The 14,240-nt window shown below is 31.5% G+C and overlaps 2 protein-coding genes across 2 annotated transcripts; one reads left to right on the top strand and one right to left on the bottom strand.

Moving 5' to 3' along the window:
- The first annotated feature begins 3,068 nt into the window (after nucleotides 1-3,068).
- Nucleotides 3,069-5,523, top strand: LOC107950514 (cytochrome c oxidase subunit 6a, mitochondrial). The gene is made up of 4 exons (XM_016885373.2): nucleotides 3,069-3,282; nucleotides 3,584-3,690; nucleotides 3,798-3,840; nucleotides 5,269-5,523. Exons 1-4 carry the CDS (start codon nucleotides 3,168-3,170, stop codon nucleotides 5,304-5,306), a joined length of 303 nt encoding a protein of 100 aa, XP_016740862.1. The 5' UTR covers nucleotides 3,069-3,167; the 3' UTR covers nucleotides 5,307-5,523.
- A 3,516-nt stretch (nucleotides 5,524-9,039) lies between these two features.
- LOC107950515 (uncharacterized protein DDB_G0290685) lies at nucleotides 9,040-12,436 on the bottom strand. The gene is made up of 2 exons (XM_016885374.2): nucleotides 12,134-12,436; nucleotides 9,040-11,560 (listed from the first exon to the last, which is right to left on the bottom strand). The coding sequence occupies exon 2, from the start codon at nucleotides 11,535-11,537 to the stop codon at nucleotides 9,243-9,245; it is 2,295 nt and encodes a 764-aa protein (XP_016740863.2). The 5' UTR covers nucleotides 11,538-11,560; nucleotides 12,134-12,436; the 3' UTR covers nucleotides 9,040-9,242.
- Between the last annotated feature and the right edge of the window lie 1,804 nt (nucleotides 12,437-14,240).

The following is a 14,240-nucleotide window of genomic DNA, read 5'->3' as shown; positions in this document are numbered from 1 at the left end:
TCATGCTCAGACAAACCATGTGGAACTCTTTTAGATGAGTATGGAGGTTCTCGTTTTTCAAACCGCAGAAAGTAGGCAATAAATGTATTAATTCTGACTTTAACTCGAACAGTGTTTCGCCTACCGGATAAGTTATGCATAGCGGTTGTTATTCATCTGGTACAGCTGCAAGTTGGTGTATAGTTTAATTTGCTATTTTGTCTGAATCTTCAGATGAGTAAATATCTTCGGTGTAAGATCTTTCTTCAAAGTCAGGTTGTGGTTGTTTACCGCGCCGAATAGCTTCTCTTCAAAGTGTTCGAGCCAACTTTTCTATCTCTAGTTCAAGTGCTAAAGTCCCCGATTTTGAACTGGTCATAAATAAAACAAACAAAAATTAGAAATTTTCACCAATCTCTAGCAATGGCGCCAAAATTTGATGGGTGTCAAAATCACCAACTATAAATTTCTACGACAAAATAACAATAAATTGAAATATAGAGTAGTAAGGTTGAATCTATAGGGACTGGTTGTCTAATTTCACCTTTTTTTGTAACCAGAATTATTGTTGTAGTAATAGTCATGTCCACGACTAGTGTGTTGCAACGCTAGAAAATAAAAATGGGGGTTTTAAATTAATTAAGATAATAAAATAGGGAAATAAAAAAATAAAATAAAAAATATTCGAAAATGCAAAAATAAAATTAAGAAAATAAAATAAATAGATAAATAAAATATTTTTTAAGCTTAGTCTTAGCTTCAGTGTACTCCAATCTTGAATCGATCCTTGAAACAAAATTTCCCTTCCAAGCGATTAGCTTGTTATAACAATCAAGGATCTCTCAAACCGCCAACTTTGTCTTTCGTAGTCGATCTCGGTATCACTTGAAAATCGACCCTTGTTGAATTTCTAACCACGTGGCACGTACCCGTAATTTAAGACTTCGACAGCCTTACGATCTGAAAAGCCCAACTCAAATTAACGGCCTCAACCATGTGGGTTGTTTAAATCCGATCACCATCTCCCTTAACGGAATCCAACTAGCTTTTTTCAATTGAACACACCAATTTGTTCGTGGGATTTTGAATACATCACCGCCGACTCAACTTCCCAATTGTACGTCAAATGATTGCAACCCAACGCGCGTTTTTTTAGCTGAAATTGAATCAATTTTGAGGGATGAATTTTTAATATCCCATACGCCAGAGAGATAACGAATACCGAATTGAGAGATTTTTTTGAGCTGGTTCGTATCTCACGATTATTTTGTTGGAGCAATTTTCGGGCTAAAGCTAAAAAGGGTTTAGTTAATCATGGAAAAAATCATGCTTGAAAATAAATGATTTAAGTGGAATTTTGAAAAGTAGAAAAGGGCAAGGCCTTAGAAGAAAATTAAACCAAAAGGTTGAAATCAAAAGAAAAAACAATTGAAGCTGCAAAATTGAATGGCAAAGACGCAGGAGAGGAAAAAAAATAGAGAATTTATTAAATGTCAAACGAAGATGTGTTTAATTGGTTGTAGTCACTAGATATTTATACACACTTTTAGTGCTAAAATTCAGCTAGATTTTTTCTAAATATTATAACTAAATAATTCTAAATATTATCACTAAATAATTTGAAAATTAAAAATCAAATTTAAACTAGAATTTAAATTAATTATAGAGTTGTAACAATATAAAAAATCTTTTAATCTTTATCCAGCCACTTAAAAAAAATCTTCAACCCTTCAATCTTTATCCAATTATATTTGAATCTTCTATCTTGCAATCAAGCCCTGCTTTTTGCTCCAATTTAGCTCTTTCCTTTTTAAGAGTTTGAATTTAGCATATCAACTTCATTCTTGATAAGAAAAATCTAAATTTAATAGCATTTTATTGAATAATTAGCTAAATATAAATATATTAAAATACAAATTTATCTTGCTATCATATATATTTTTTAAAAATCGCAATTGAGAATTAGAAAAAAGATAAATAATTATATTTTTTATGATCTTTATTTGCATTTTTGCATATAGTGTTTTGTGTTTCTCATTATTAAGTGTATTGAAAATAAAATTATGATACATTTTAATTATTATCACTTGATTTTATAACAAGTTAATATTAAAAATATATTTATAAAAGATTCTTCAATAATTGAATAGTAAACAAACGGTCAGGTAATTATGAAAAAAAAAATCATAACCTAAGTTCAATATTTAGAAAAATATCATTATATTAATATTTATTATTTTATTAAAAATAAATTAAATAATTTATCTAATTAAGATGGTGTCAATCGATTCCTGACATCAATTTAGTTCGGCAAATTAGATATAGTATAGATATTTAAGCATATTATATTGGGTAAAAGTATTATGGAAGCCTATGTACTTGGAGTCAGATTATATTTTGTTCTTTTTACTTAAAAAATTAGTAAACTAGTCCGTATGCATTACATTAGAGAGTAAACTAATCATTTTTACTAAAATTTTCATCCATTTTTTCTGTTAAAAATTGGCATAGTTGATAGAATAATTAGACAGTTACATGTGGTTTGTCACGTGTATCTTATGCTAGCGTATAGTAGGGTCGGGTAGGCTACCCGGTCCTATAGGCCCAACCCAACTTGGGCTAGGCTTGGATAAGAATTTTTGCTCTTCGACCTGACCCGAATTCAATTTAAATAATAATTTTTTTAAAATTTAAATTTAATTATAAAATATATAGAATATCAAATAAAAATATGCTTTTAATATTTTATTTATTTTTGAACAGTGAAATGGATTTTTTGGGTGGACCGATTCAGCCCATGGATAACTCTAGTGTACAGAGACCAATTTTTAACCATAGAAATGAATGAATTTTTTATCAGAAGGACCAATTTGTTATTTGATCTAACGTAAATAGACTAATTTATCAAATTACTGAGTAGAGAGACAAAATTAAATCCGACTCCTAATACAAAAGCCTCCACAATATTTTTACAATTATATTATATTTTTATATTTATGAAATATATCACCTTTGTTTTGCAATATTATCAGATTTTTTTTTAGAAAACAAGAAATAAAGGGGCAAAAGCCACGCACTTTGCACGTGCGAAACCCTTCTCGTTTGGTCTAATCTAATTGTTGACTAAAATATATCGCGTATAAGAAAACAAGGGTTTAAAGTCGTAGAGAAAAAAGAAATCGATAAAAATGGCGATGGCGAGTGTGCGATCTGGTCTCCTCCGAGCAGCCCTTCGCGGCGGCTCTCGTCCTACTGCTCCTCCCAAGCGTGGCTTCGCTTCCTCTTCTCATCACGATGATGCTTGTATGCAACCTTTCTTCTATTTTTTTAATATTTTATCTGATTTGGATCAATTTTATATTATTAATATATTGATTTCCTATATTTTGAGTTGTTCCATTTTTTTACTTTTGGGTTTTATTATCTAGTTTAACCTTTTGATTTTAATTGAATCTATGTTAGAAATAGAGTAAGTAAAATAAAATTTAGATTATTAAAAGAATCGTAGTTTTGGATCTTAGGGAAAAGAAAATCTTAAAACGGCTTGGAAAAATCAGATATATATATTTTTTGTTTTAACACGAATTTATATATATATTTGCAGATGAAACGGCAAAATGGGAAAAGATAACATATTTAGGTGCTGCTACCTGCACTGTTTTAGCGATTTATAATCTATCAAAAGGTCATCCCCACCATGAAGAGCCTCCTGTAAGCTTACTTTTATTATGTTTAATTTTAATTATATATTTTAAGAAAAATATTTTTGTTATTAATTTTTATCATTGGATGCTGTCATGATGTTTGAATGTTTGCAGGCATACCCATATTTGCACATTCGCAATAAGGAGTTCCCATGGGGTATGTTAATCTTATTGTTACCGGTTTCGAGTTGTTTAAGTTCGAGCTTATTTTCTTTTTGGTATTTAAATTTTGCTGTTTAGGCTCTATTGGGTCTTTCCATGAAAATTATAACTGATAACATTGCTGGATTTTCTTTTCATTTTGCACCATTTGCTTAAAGGTCGAGAAATGTAAAGAATTCTAGACAATTTTAGATATTCTAAGGCAGAACTAGAACCAAATTTACTTTTATTGGCTTTGGTTATTAACTAATAAATCCTATTCATTTTCTTCAAAACAATTCCTTTTTCAAGCATCCAAAACACTAGCTTAGGTAATTTATATGGAGACTTAAAAGTTGCCAACTCATAGTGATGTTTTGCTCATCAATTAATATGGAAACATCCAACATGCTATCGGCAACCAATTATGGTCTGTCTTGTTTTAACTTAATTTGGTTACTAGTAATCATTAGTTTTCCATCTTCTACCCATGGAAAAAAATGGCCATCTTTTTCCTCTCTTTCACCTAATCTTTGCAGTCATATTTTGAATGTGTTACATGTTGGATATTTACTCTATGTTACTTAGACTCTTCATTTTTCCTGAAGTACCTGTGTCCGACACATGGATATGGGGCTTTGACCTTCAGTGATCATCCAAATATATGGAAAAACTTAGAAAAGACTGCGTCAGATACATACCTATATCTGACATTCACACCCAAGGCCAAGTAACTCAGTATTTACTTCCTATGTTATGTTAGATTACTAACTATAACACTAGTTTTTGTCCTAAACTAAATTCTAGGTGAAAAATTTCCTTTCAGCCTATCTTACATTCATTGCTTATGTTTCCACATGCCTAATTCCTAGATAAATTGCTAAGACCTGGTCTAAACTCATTTTCATTTGATCATTTTTACAGTTACATTATTGGGTTTAGCTTGTCTCTAATTGTATCTTATGTTATCTAACCCAGGAATCTTATAAACAACATGTTTTGGTTGTGTCTCGTTTTGTGATTTTAATGAAAAACTAATCTAAGAATGCCTTTCTTTTTTATTTTTGTTTTTCTAGATAACTGTTATTACTGGTAGGAGAGTTTGACAATCGCATATGAACTAAAAAAAACCACCATTTTCTTATTCGTAAAGTTTGATACCAAGGCCATTGCTATTTACTCGCTGTTGTAGGCTTGGCCACCCTTGACCTAGCAAGAATTTTTTGTTGTGATTGATGATGAGCCTATTTAAAAGAAATAGGTTCATGAGTGATCAAGGAATCTAGGTATAAAATTTAATATTATCATTTGGAGTTTCTAATTTTCCAATATTGGAAGTGGATGTATGCTTAATCAAGGATGGTCATATATTAAGGTTATTGTTACTCATTTATCTAATCGGTCGATTCAATCTTTTCATTGTTTTATTTATCATGTTATTCAGGTCCGGATGGTCTGTTTGAGACAAAGGAGCATCACTAGGGATGGCCAGACAGATGCATATCTTTCCGAGTTCGGCGCATTTTTATCATTTCTCTGAGAAATCAATCAGATAATTCTGTGGATCTTTTGTAATTTTAGCACTCGATTTCCAGTTTCTGGACTTTGAATTGCAAGTTCATCAGGTTTTCTATATGGTTGTGCCTGCCTACCATACTCTGTTTCGAAATAATAAGATTACTGAATGGTTTGTTGTGGATATGGTTCTATTGAATGCTTGCATGAACTACTCAAAGAAGGATATATTCTTTTTCAGCCAAAATATTAGTATGGGCATATATAGTTTTTGTTATAGTATTGATGCCTACCGATATCAGTTTTCATTGGGTATTTTTAAAAATAATTATACATATATTTTTTGCTTTTAAATTTTTAACGAAATATATATTATACAATATATCTATATGAAAATGCGAAATTATTAATTCTATTTTCTAACTTAATTTAAATTTAAATGTAATTATGAAAATATAAAACTGATGAACATAAAAATATAATCATTTAAAGTTGGTTTCAGGTATTAAATTTAATTTAGAATATCAAAATGCTTTTGTTGGTACCAAAAGACTGGTAATGTTCAATATGGATCAATACCATGTGCACCAAATCCATGAAGTTTGTCTTGTTTATGTTGAGACGAAGTCTAGGTTGACATGTCATTTTGTATTTAATTTGGTTTCAATGTTTAATTTAATATTTAAGTTTAATTTTATTATTCAATTTGATGCTCAAATAAAATCGTAACATGTGGATTAATTTTATGAAAATTAGATAAAAATAGTTTTTTTTTTTGTAAATTACAATAATAGGGCAAAACCTAAACAACGAACGTAATTAGTGTGATTTGAACCTAGGTTACACCTAGGGTTGTAAACACCCTTAACTATCATGACATCACATGGGTTCGATAGAAAGAAAATTAAAAACTCAGAAACTTACTTAAAAAAAGAAACTAAAAGACTTGAGATTTTACTTTAACAAACATTAATCTTCTTTTATTCTGACTCAATTGATGTTGGTGTTAAAAATTGACGACAGATAAATGTTTGGGTTAATATATCATTTGGTATTTATATTTGGCTTCAATGTTTAATTCGGCTTTCGAGTTTTTTGTCCTAATTTGGTATTTGAGTTTGACTTCAATATTCAATTTGGCACTCAAACTGAACAACACCATACGGTCCAATAAATGTTTGACATGTGTGCTCTAGCAAAAAAAAAAAAAGCATAGGTACTTAATTGGGAGAAAAAGAAAAACTTAAGTATAAAGGTAAAAGTATCATGGAGGCCTTTGTACTATGAGTCAAATTGCATTTTGACTCATATACTCGAAAAATGGACAAATCAATCCTTATACGTTAGATTAAATAGTAAATTGATTTTCTGTTTAAAAAAAATATCCCCTTTTACCGTTAAGTGCTAACATGCTTGATGGAGCAACCAAACAATGACACTTAGCGTGCCACGTGTACCTCATGTTGTCATCGAGGTATAAATTCAAGCAAATCGGATGAAATTTTTAATAGAAGAAATGAATGGTTGATAAACTGTGAAATGGGTGAAACTTTTTATGTGGAGGGACTAATTCAAGCAAGTAGACAATAATCAATTATAACTTAATAGTAGAAATGGATGGAATTTTTATCAAAAGGACCAATTTGCTTCTTAATCTAATGTACAAAGATGAATTTGTCATCTTTTTTAGTAGAGGGGGCAAAATGATATTCGACTCTTAGTATAGGGGTCTCAATGGTACTTTTGCACAAGTATAAAATTGAACATTGAAGTTAAATTTAAGTACTTATATAGGACAAAGAAAAACTCAAGTATCAATTTGAAATGACCTAGGTTCTAAATTCAACATTTAAGTTAAACTCAAATATCAAATTGGGACATAAAAGCTCAAGTACAAAATTAAACATTCAAGCTAAATATAGGTACCAAATAGTATATTAACCTTAAAATATTTCTCTCTTTTCGAAAGATGCTCTTGATGAGATGACAACCCATCCTTTTACCAACCAAATGAAAGAAATATGGATAATATAATTTTGACCCCTGAACTTGGCAACAATATTTATTTTGGTACCTATATTTTTTGTCCACTTTGAGACTTGAACTTTACAACTAAGCACAATATCATCACTTGAAAATTTAAAAATTAATATAAATTTTTATGTGGTGATGTCATACAATCTCAAAGTGTCACATTCAATATTTTAATAATTGGTCCGGTGGTTGAACAGGCTAGACCATCGATTCCCGATTCAACCAATTCGACTGCCAGACAAATAATAATTAAAAAATCATAAAAAATATTAATCCAATTCAACTTATTCAACTATTGATTTTTGTTTCGATTTTCAATTTTTACCAGTTTCAAGCTGTTTTCGAGTCGATCGATTTAACCCTTTGTTCGGACCATTATATCGATCAATTCCAAGTCTAATCTAATCATGTTTCAGTAATACTGGTCACATCATTAAATCTTGATAGAATCTAAGTTCAAAGACCAAAATGGATCTAGTTGTCAAGTTCAAGTACCAAAGTGGACCTAGTTGCTAAATTCAGGGGCCAAAAATTATATTATCCAAGAAATTTTTTTTTTTTACCATATGAGTGCACCATGTTGTATTTTTTAAAATGAAAATGATTGTTCATGATTAGGTCCTTTGGAAGAAAAGAAAATTCCATATGAAAACATTGCAGCTATAATTGATTGTACCAATTAGTACTTTATCTAATTCATTTCATAAAAATAGATCCCCACAGGTCTTTCTTAATGATAATATGCATGTTGAAGCAAAACAAAAGCAACTAATTATGAATTACCTAACAAAATAAATAGCAAGTACCATGGGAGGAGTTGGGATGTCCATTAATAAGGTATTGAGGCACCATCAGGCTTCACCAACCCCATTGGTCCTTGCAATTTAAGCAATAAATTCATGGAATTTTGAAAGAAAAAAAGGGCTAATACCATCATTGGTCCTCAAAATTTAAAAGGTTTTAATTGGATCCTTTTAAAGGTATTTGTATTGTATCGATTAGGTCATTTTGTCTAGCTTGAACATTTAATACTACTTAAACTATATGTCTAGAGTGTACCTATTGCATAAACAACTTATATTTGACTTTTTTTAAAAACAATCATAACTGTCCTAAAATTTATTGAAATTGTCATTTTTCAAATTTGAAAAAAAAAATTCAAAATTTCTAACCATTTTTCGAATTTTCAAATCTGCAAAAATCCGAATTCGAATACAGTAAAATTCTTTTTAGATATATAAAATCAAAACTATAAGTATTTTGTACCACTAGGTTTGGGTGTTTGAATTTAAATTTACATCCATTACCCAAACAAGTAATCGGATTTGGATAATTGAATATCCGAGACATCTATTCACATCCAGTTCAAATTCCTATTAGATAATAATCATAAAATCCAAATATTATCCAAATCCGAAAAAAAAAAAGATCCATGTGGATATTCGAATCCATAATTCGTCAAATTCGAAGTGCATTGATAGCTAAACTAGTAGAAAGACCTGATTAATACAATATTAATAATTTGAGTACTAGTTGAGAATATTTGATGTAATTATCCCAAATGTCAAGCAGTTCTATTTTTGTAGATGATTTAAGCACCAAGAGACACATTTGAAGAGAAACCTAAAAAGGATTTTCTTTCCTATTATATATATCCTCATAAAGATATGAAAACTGGGGAACTTCAATTATTATAACTAGAAATCTACAAGTACAAAATAATATAAAAATTTTCAGCACTAATATGACAACAAAGGCACAAGTAACCAGGAACATACAGTTTCCCGATCCCATATCAGGAAAGAAGAAAAACAAAAATTTAGTGACAGTAATTAGTTCATATACTGAAATCACAAACCATTATAAATTTCATTCTGCAGCTGCATTCTCACTTTTATTTCCCCCACTTGTTGTGGTACCTGGCAAAGTTCCCAAACCGGTTTCACCTTCTTTTACTTCTTGATTCGTTGAAGAAGTGTCGGGATTATTCTGGGTGTTTCCATCTGTATTTGTGTCGTAATTGCTGCTCCCGTTGCTGTCGTTGAAGCTGTGAGTAGCATTGTTCTCGTTCTCGTTCTGACCTGCATTTTCGTTATTGGAGGCCTGAACGGCATTGTTCTCATTTGGACTTGAGTTTTCGTTGCTGTTGGTATTGGTCTGAATGGCATCGTTGCTCTCGTTGGTGGTGGTGTCGGTGTAGCTCTGAGAAGCATTGTTTTCGTTCTGACTTGCATTTTCATTGTTGTTGGTGGTGTCGGTGAAGCTCTGAGATGCATTGTTCTCATCCTGACTTGCATTTTCATTGTTGTTACTGCTCTGAGCAGCATTGTTCTCGTTTTGACTTGCATTTTCGTTGTTGTTGTTGCTGTTGCTGTTGTCAGTGTTGCTCTGAGTCACATTGTTCTCGTTCTGACCTGCATTCTCATTGTTGTCGGTGTTACTTGGAGTGGCATTGTTCTCGTTCTGACCCGCATTCTCATTGTTCTCAGTGTTACTTGGAGCAGCATTGTGCTCGTTCTGATCCGCATTCTGATTGTTCTCGGTGTTGCTCTGAGTTGCATTGCTCTCGTTCTGACTTGCATTTTCATTGTTCTCGGTGTTGCTCTGAGCAGCATTGCTCTCATTCTGACCCGCATTTTCATTGTTCTCAGTGTTGCTCTGAGCAGCATTGTTCTCATTCTGACCCACATTTTCATTGTTGTCAGTGTTACTCTGAGTGGCATTCTTCTCGTCCTGACCCGCATTTTCATTGTTGCTGGTGTTGCTTTGTGCAGCATTTTCATTTGAACTTGAATCGTTGTTTTCCTTTTGAGTAACATCTTCATTTGCATTTACATTGTCATTGGTGTTGCTCTGATTGCCTGTGCTGCCACCATTCCCATTCGCATTCCCGTCATTGTTCGAATTGCTACTATCATTCTCATTCTGACCTGCACCAGCATTATCATTAGTGTTCAACGATGTTCCACTGTTCTGGTCAGCATTTGAATTTTCATTTGTGTGTGTCCCCTCTCCTCCAGAATTATTGTTTGATTCTTCACTCTGAACAGCATTTGAATTGCTGTCTGATCCGGCATTCGATTTTTCAGTCTGTCCATTTGATTCACCGGAATCCGAATTACTTGTAGAACCTCCATTAGCTCCATCCCCATTCTCAGTTGAAGTAGGGGTTGTATTTGAATCCGAGTGCTCGTCATTCCCACCTGAATCCGATTTCTCAGATAGCTGAACCATACCATTTACATTCTCGGTTGAACTGTGTGTTGTATCTGTCAGATTCTCATTCAATTCCGTAGCTGTATCGGGATGTGCATCTTCTTTAGACTCGGCTTCGTTACTCCCATTACTGCTTTCTTGATTGTTTTCAGCTGTTCCATTTTCTTGCACATTCGACTCTTCATGACCGACATTGGCCGCTTCACTGCTATTTGTTTCGTCCTCCCGGTCATTCTTATCTTTGTTTTCCAACTGCTCAGCGTCGTTGGAATTTTCTGAACCACTCGTCTCATTTTGGGTATCATGGACTACTTCACTTGAAGCATCATCCCCCTTGTAATGTTCTTCTCTCGCTTCTTCATTATTCCCATCAATTCCATCACGAACCTGATCATCCGAGCTACCTGCATTCTCTATCTCACCTTCACTCTTCTCCGTCTCATTGCTCTCTTCCCCAATCCCTTTATTTTCCTTTTCTCGACTATCCTCGATGTTCTCTTTCTCTTCATTATCGCCTTCACGAGTCTCCTCATTTCCTTTGTTTTCATTTTCCATAGTCTCTTCGTTATCGTCGTTCCTACGTTCTTCATGCTCGGTTCCCTCCTCGGGTTTCTCATTATCATGCTCATGCATCCCACTGACTTCCCCATTTCCTTCATCTTCGGTTACCTCAGGCTTATTATCTTCTTCTCCATTCTTACTTTCTTCCTCTTCTTCCTCCTTATGCCGTGCATCTGTAACAGTCATCCCTTCCGATCGAGGGAAGTCTTTTCGCCCCAACTTGACAACATCGCTCCCAGATTTCTCATAAATCGCTTTCTTCTCCCCGGAGTGCTTAACTTGGTAAAGCAGCCAAATGCAAATACCAACAAGAACACATATTTGTAGAGCATGCTTCACCTTCAATCCTTTCGATCTTTGGTTCCTACCAGGTGAAAGCCGGAACATGTCGGACTTCCTTTCGATTTAACCTGTCGGCAAAACATCAGAAAAACATCGAAATTCTTCAAAATCCGACATATTCATATAATTCAACTTAATAATACCACAACATTTCATCAACTAGAAGTTTGCAATAAAGCCGAAAATGAATCATATGAAAGAAATTAATGCAAAAAATCAAATCGACAGTGTTTATGCAATGAAAAATCCAGATCAACCCATGAACTAAATATTCAAGTAGTAGTTTATTATGAACAAAACTTAAAATCATTGATATTCAATTCAACTTTTCACTTCCCAGCATATTAATAATAACAACAATTACACTAATCCAGTCCAAAGAGAAAATTCCAAAAAAAAAAGAAGAAGTAAATATTAGACCTTAAGCTAACAAAAATACAAAGATCACTATTAATAAAGCACAAAAACAGAAAAGAAAAAAAACAGCAACTTTTTTTTTTGCAGTAATGGTAGTGGAAAAGGAATAAAATGCAGGATCGAAAAGTGGATTATAATCTGAAACAGATCAACAGCTTGCATTTTTAAAGCAAACCCATTTTTAATACTTGAAAATTAAATTCAGAAAGCATTGATACACTTACCCAGAATCCAAATGATCCCCCAAAAGGAAACTAAAACTAACGAAGGAGAGACTTTAACTTTTCTTGGGAAATCCCGAGAATGGTTAAGTTTCCAGGAAAATTTTAAAGAAGACAGAAAAAAACTTGACTTCGAGATTAGGAAACTTTGAGTGTCGGTGGCTGAATGAACTTGGATCTGGAAATGTGGAAACAGTGCCTTTTTATCAACACCACATATATGTTCATATGGAGTGCTTCTTAAAAAGTGTCTACATTTTTATTAAATGTCTATATAATTTGTTTACATTTAAAGTTTGTATTTTTTATATTAAAAATTATTAATTTAGTTGAATATATAAGTTAAAGATTAAAACTTTACTTTAGATCGATCGAGAATCCATCATGGGTAATTGTGTAAAAATTCTTTAGCTAAAAATGATTAATTAATCAAAAGTCCTTAAAGGATTGATTAGACTTTAAATTAGTCCTTCTGTTAACTTAATTGTCAATTTAGGTGCTAAATACTAGCTCACATTTGATGTGAATAATATTTAAAACAGGTGGACCCAATTGTAATATTAGCTTATATATTTTTAGGGGCTGAGATTAAGTTATATTTTTTTATAAGAGCTAAAATACAAATTTATTCTAATGTTAACTTATATCTTTATGGTTTTCAAAAGAACTAGATCAAAATATTAGCATTTTGGGACGAGGTAAAATATAACTTAAGATTTTGTAAATTTTAGGGGACTAAATCAATAAATTTTCATTTTAGAGGGGCTAGGGCTTTGCATGCCTCCCTCTCTGCACTCCTATATCAAAGTATATATTGTATGAATCAAAGCTTTTTATCTCAACCCCCCAAAAAAAAAATTTGTCAACTTAATCGCTAATTTAAACATTAAATGTTAGTTTAGATCTAATGTGAAGAATATTTAAGATACATGGATCCAATTGTAAATAAATCTCAAAATATTTATATTTTTTATACAATACCTAAAACTATTCATAATCCCATCCAACCCTTAAATAAGAGGATAAATACACTTTAGCATACTCGAACCCATGTCCTCCTACACTAACAATAATATCGATATCAACTGAACTAAGACTCAATCAACTCAAAGTACTAATATTATATCAACAAAATCCTTCAGTTTATTTAGACAATAAATGTCAATTGATTTAAAATACATGAATTCAAACTGTAAATATGTCTTTTTATAAATTGATCTATTATTTTAAATATAACATTTAAGCTAATTTCTAGGTTGACATAGACATAATTGATATGCTATTGTAGTTTAAGGATTCAATTAGAATATTTTAAAATGTGAGGACCAATTTAGAATTTATACTATAGTTAGATAACAAAAAATATATTAGACAAATTAAACTCATCATCTCTCTGCCAATCTCACTCTTTCTGTTTTTGCTCACACTCTTAAAAGCGCGTGAAAAGCACACAGATATTAAACTGTGTCGTTCTGTCTGAGTTGGCCGCATCAATCGCTGTCAATTTGGAAGAGAACTCAACATCGGGAGGTGGTAAGTATTATAAACTCATTATTTGAAACATCAAACAAAAATTATTCACTTTTTTCCCCCCAAATTAGGCCACATGTCAAATGTCAACACCCATATGTTAAAGTCGGTGATCGGTAATTTAATGTTTTTAAATTTTATTATCGTATCAAAATCTCTTTTTCTAACCATTATTATATATCAAAATGAAATATTCTAATTAAAATTTTTAAAATCGGACTAATAGCCGAATCGATCAAATCACTAATTTATCAGCTTGATAGATCCATCTGGTTCCATTAAATAAATAAAAAATCGTTTCAATTGTCCAATTCCTAAGTTAATCAGTTTAATAACTTTCTCTGTACCGATATCTTTGTCGATTTCAGTCTAATCTGTCCAATAAACTGATCCGGTCCAATTCAAATTTTTATGATTTTTAAAATTTTTATAAAATTTTAAATATTTTTAAAAAATATTTTATTATTTTATTATAATTTATTATTTTTATATATTTTTTTATAATTTTTAGAAGTTTATATAATTTTAATATTAATAATTTTATTTTTATAATTTTTATTCTAATTTTTAAATATTTTTA

This window comes from Gossypium hirsutum, chromosome D03 (assembly GCF_007990345.1).
Source record: "Gossypium hirsutum isolate 1008001.06 chromosome D03, Gossypium_hirsutum_v2.1, whole genome shotgun sequence".
NCBI lineage: Eukaryota > Viridiplantae > Streptophyta > Magnoliopsida > Malvales > Malvaceae > Gossypium > Gossypium hirsutum.
The sequence above is the reverse complement of the archived record's forward strand: the minus strand, read 5'-3'. Positions and strand labels throughout refer to the sequence as shown.

Coding starts and splice junctions, on each gene's coding strand:
- LOC107950514 (XM_016885373.2), top strand. CDS start 3,168: ATGGCGATGGCGAGTGTGCGATCTGGTCTCCTCCGAGCAGCCCTTCGC. Junction 3,691..3,797: donor CCCACCATGAAGAGCCTCCT/GTAAGCTTACTT, acceptor GAATGTTTGCAG/GCATACCCATATTTGCACAT. Junction 3,841..5,268: donor CAATAAGGAGTTCCCATGGG/GTATGTTAATCT, acceptor CATGTTATTCAG/GTCCGGATGGTCTGTTTGAG.
- LOC107950515 (XM_016885374.2), bottom strand. CDS start 11,537: ATGTTCCGGCTTTCACCTGGTAGGAACCAAAGATCGAAAGGATTGAAG.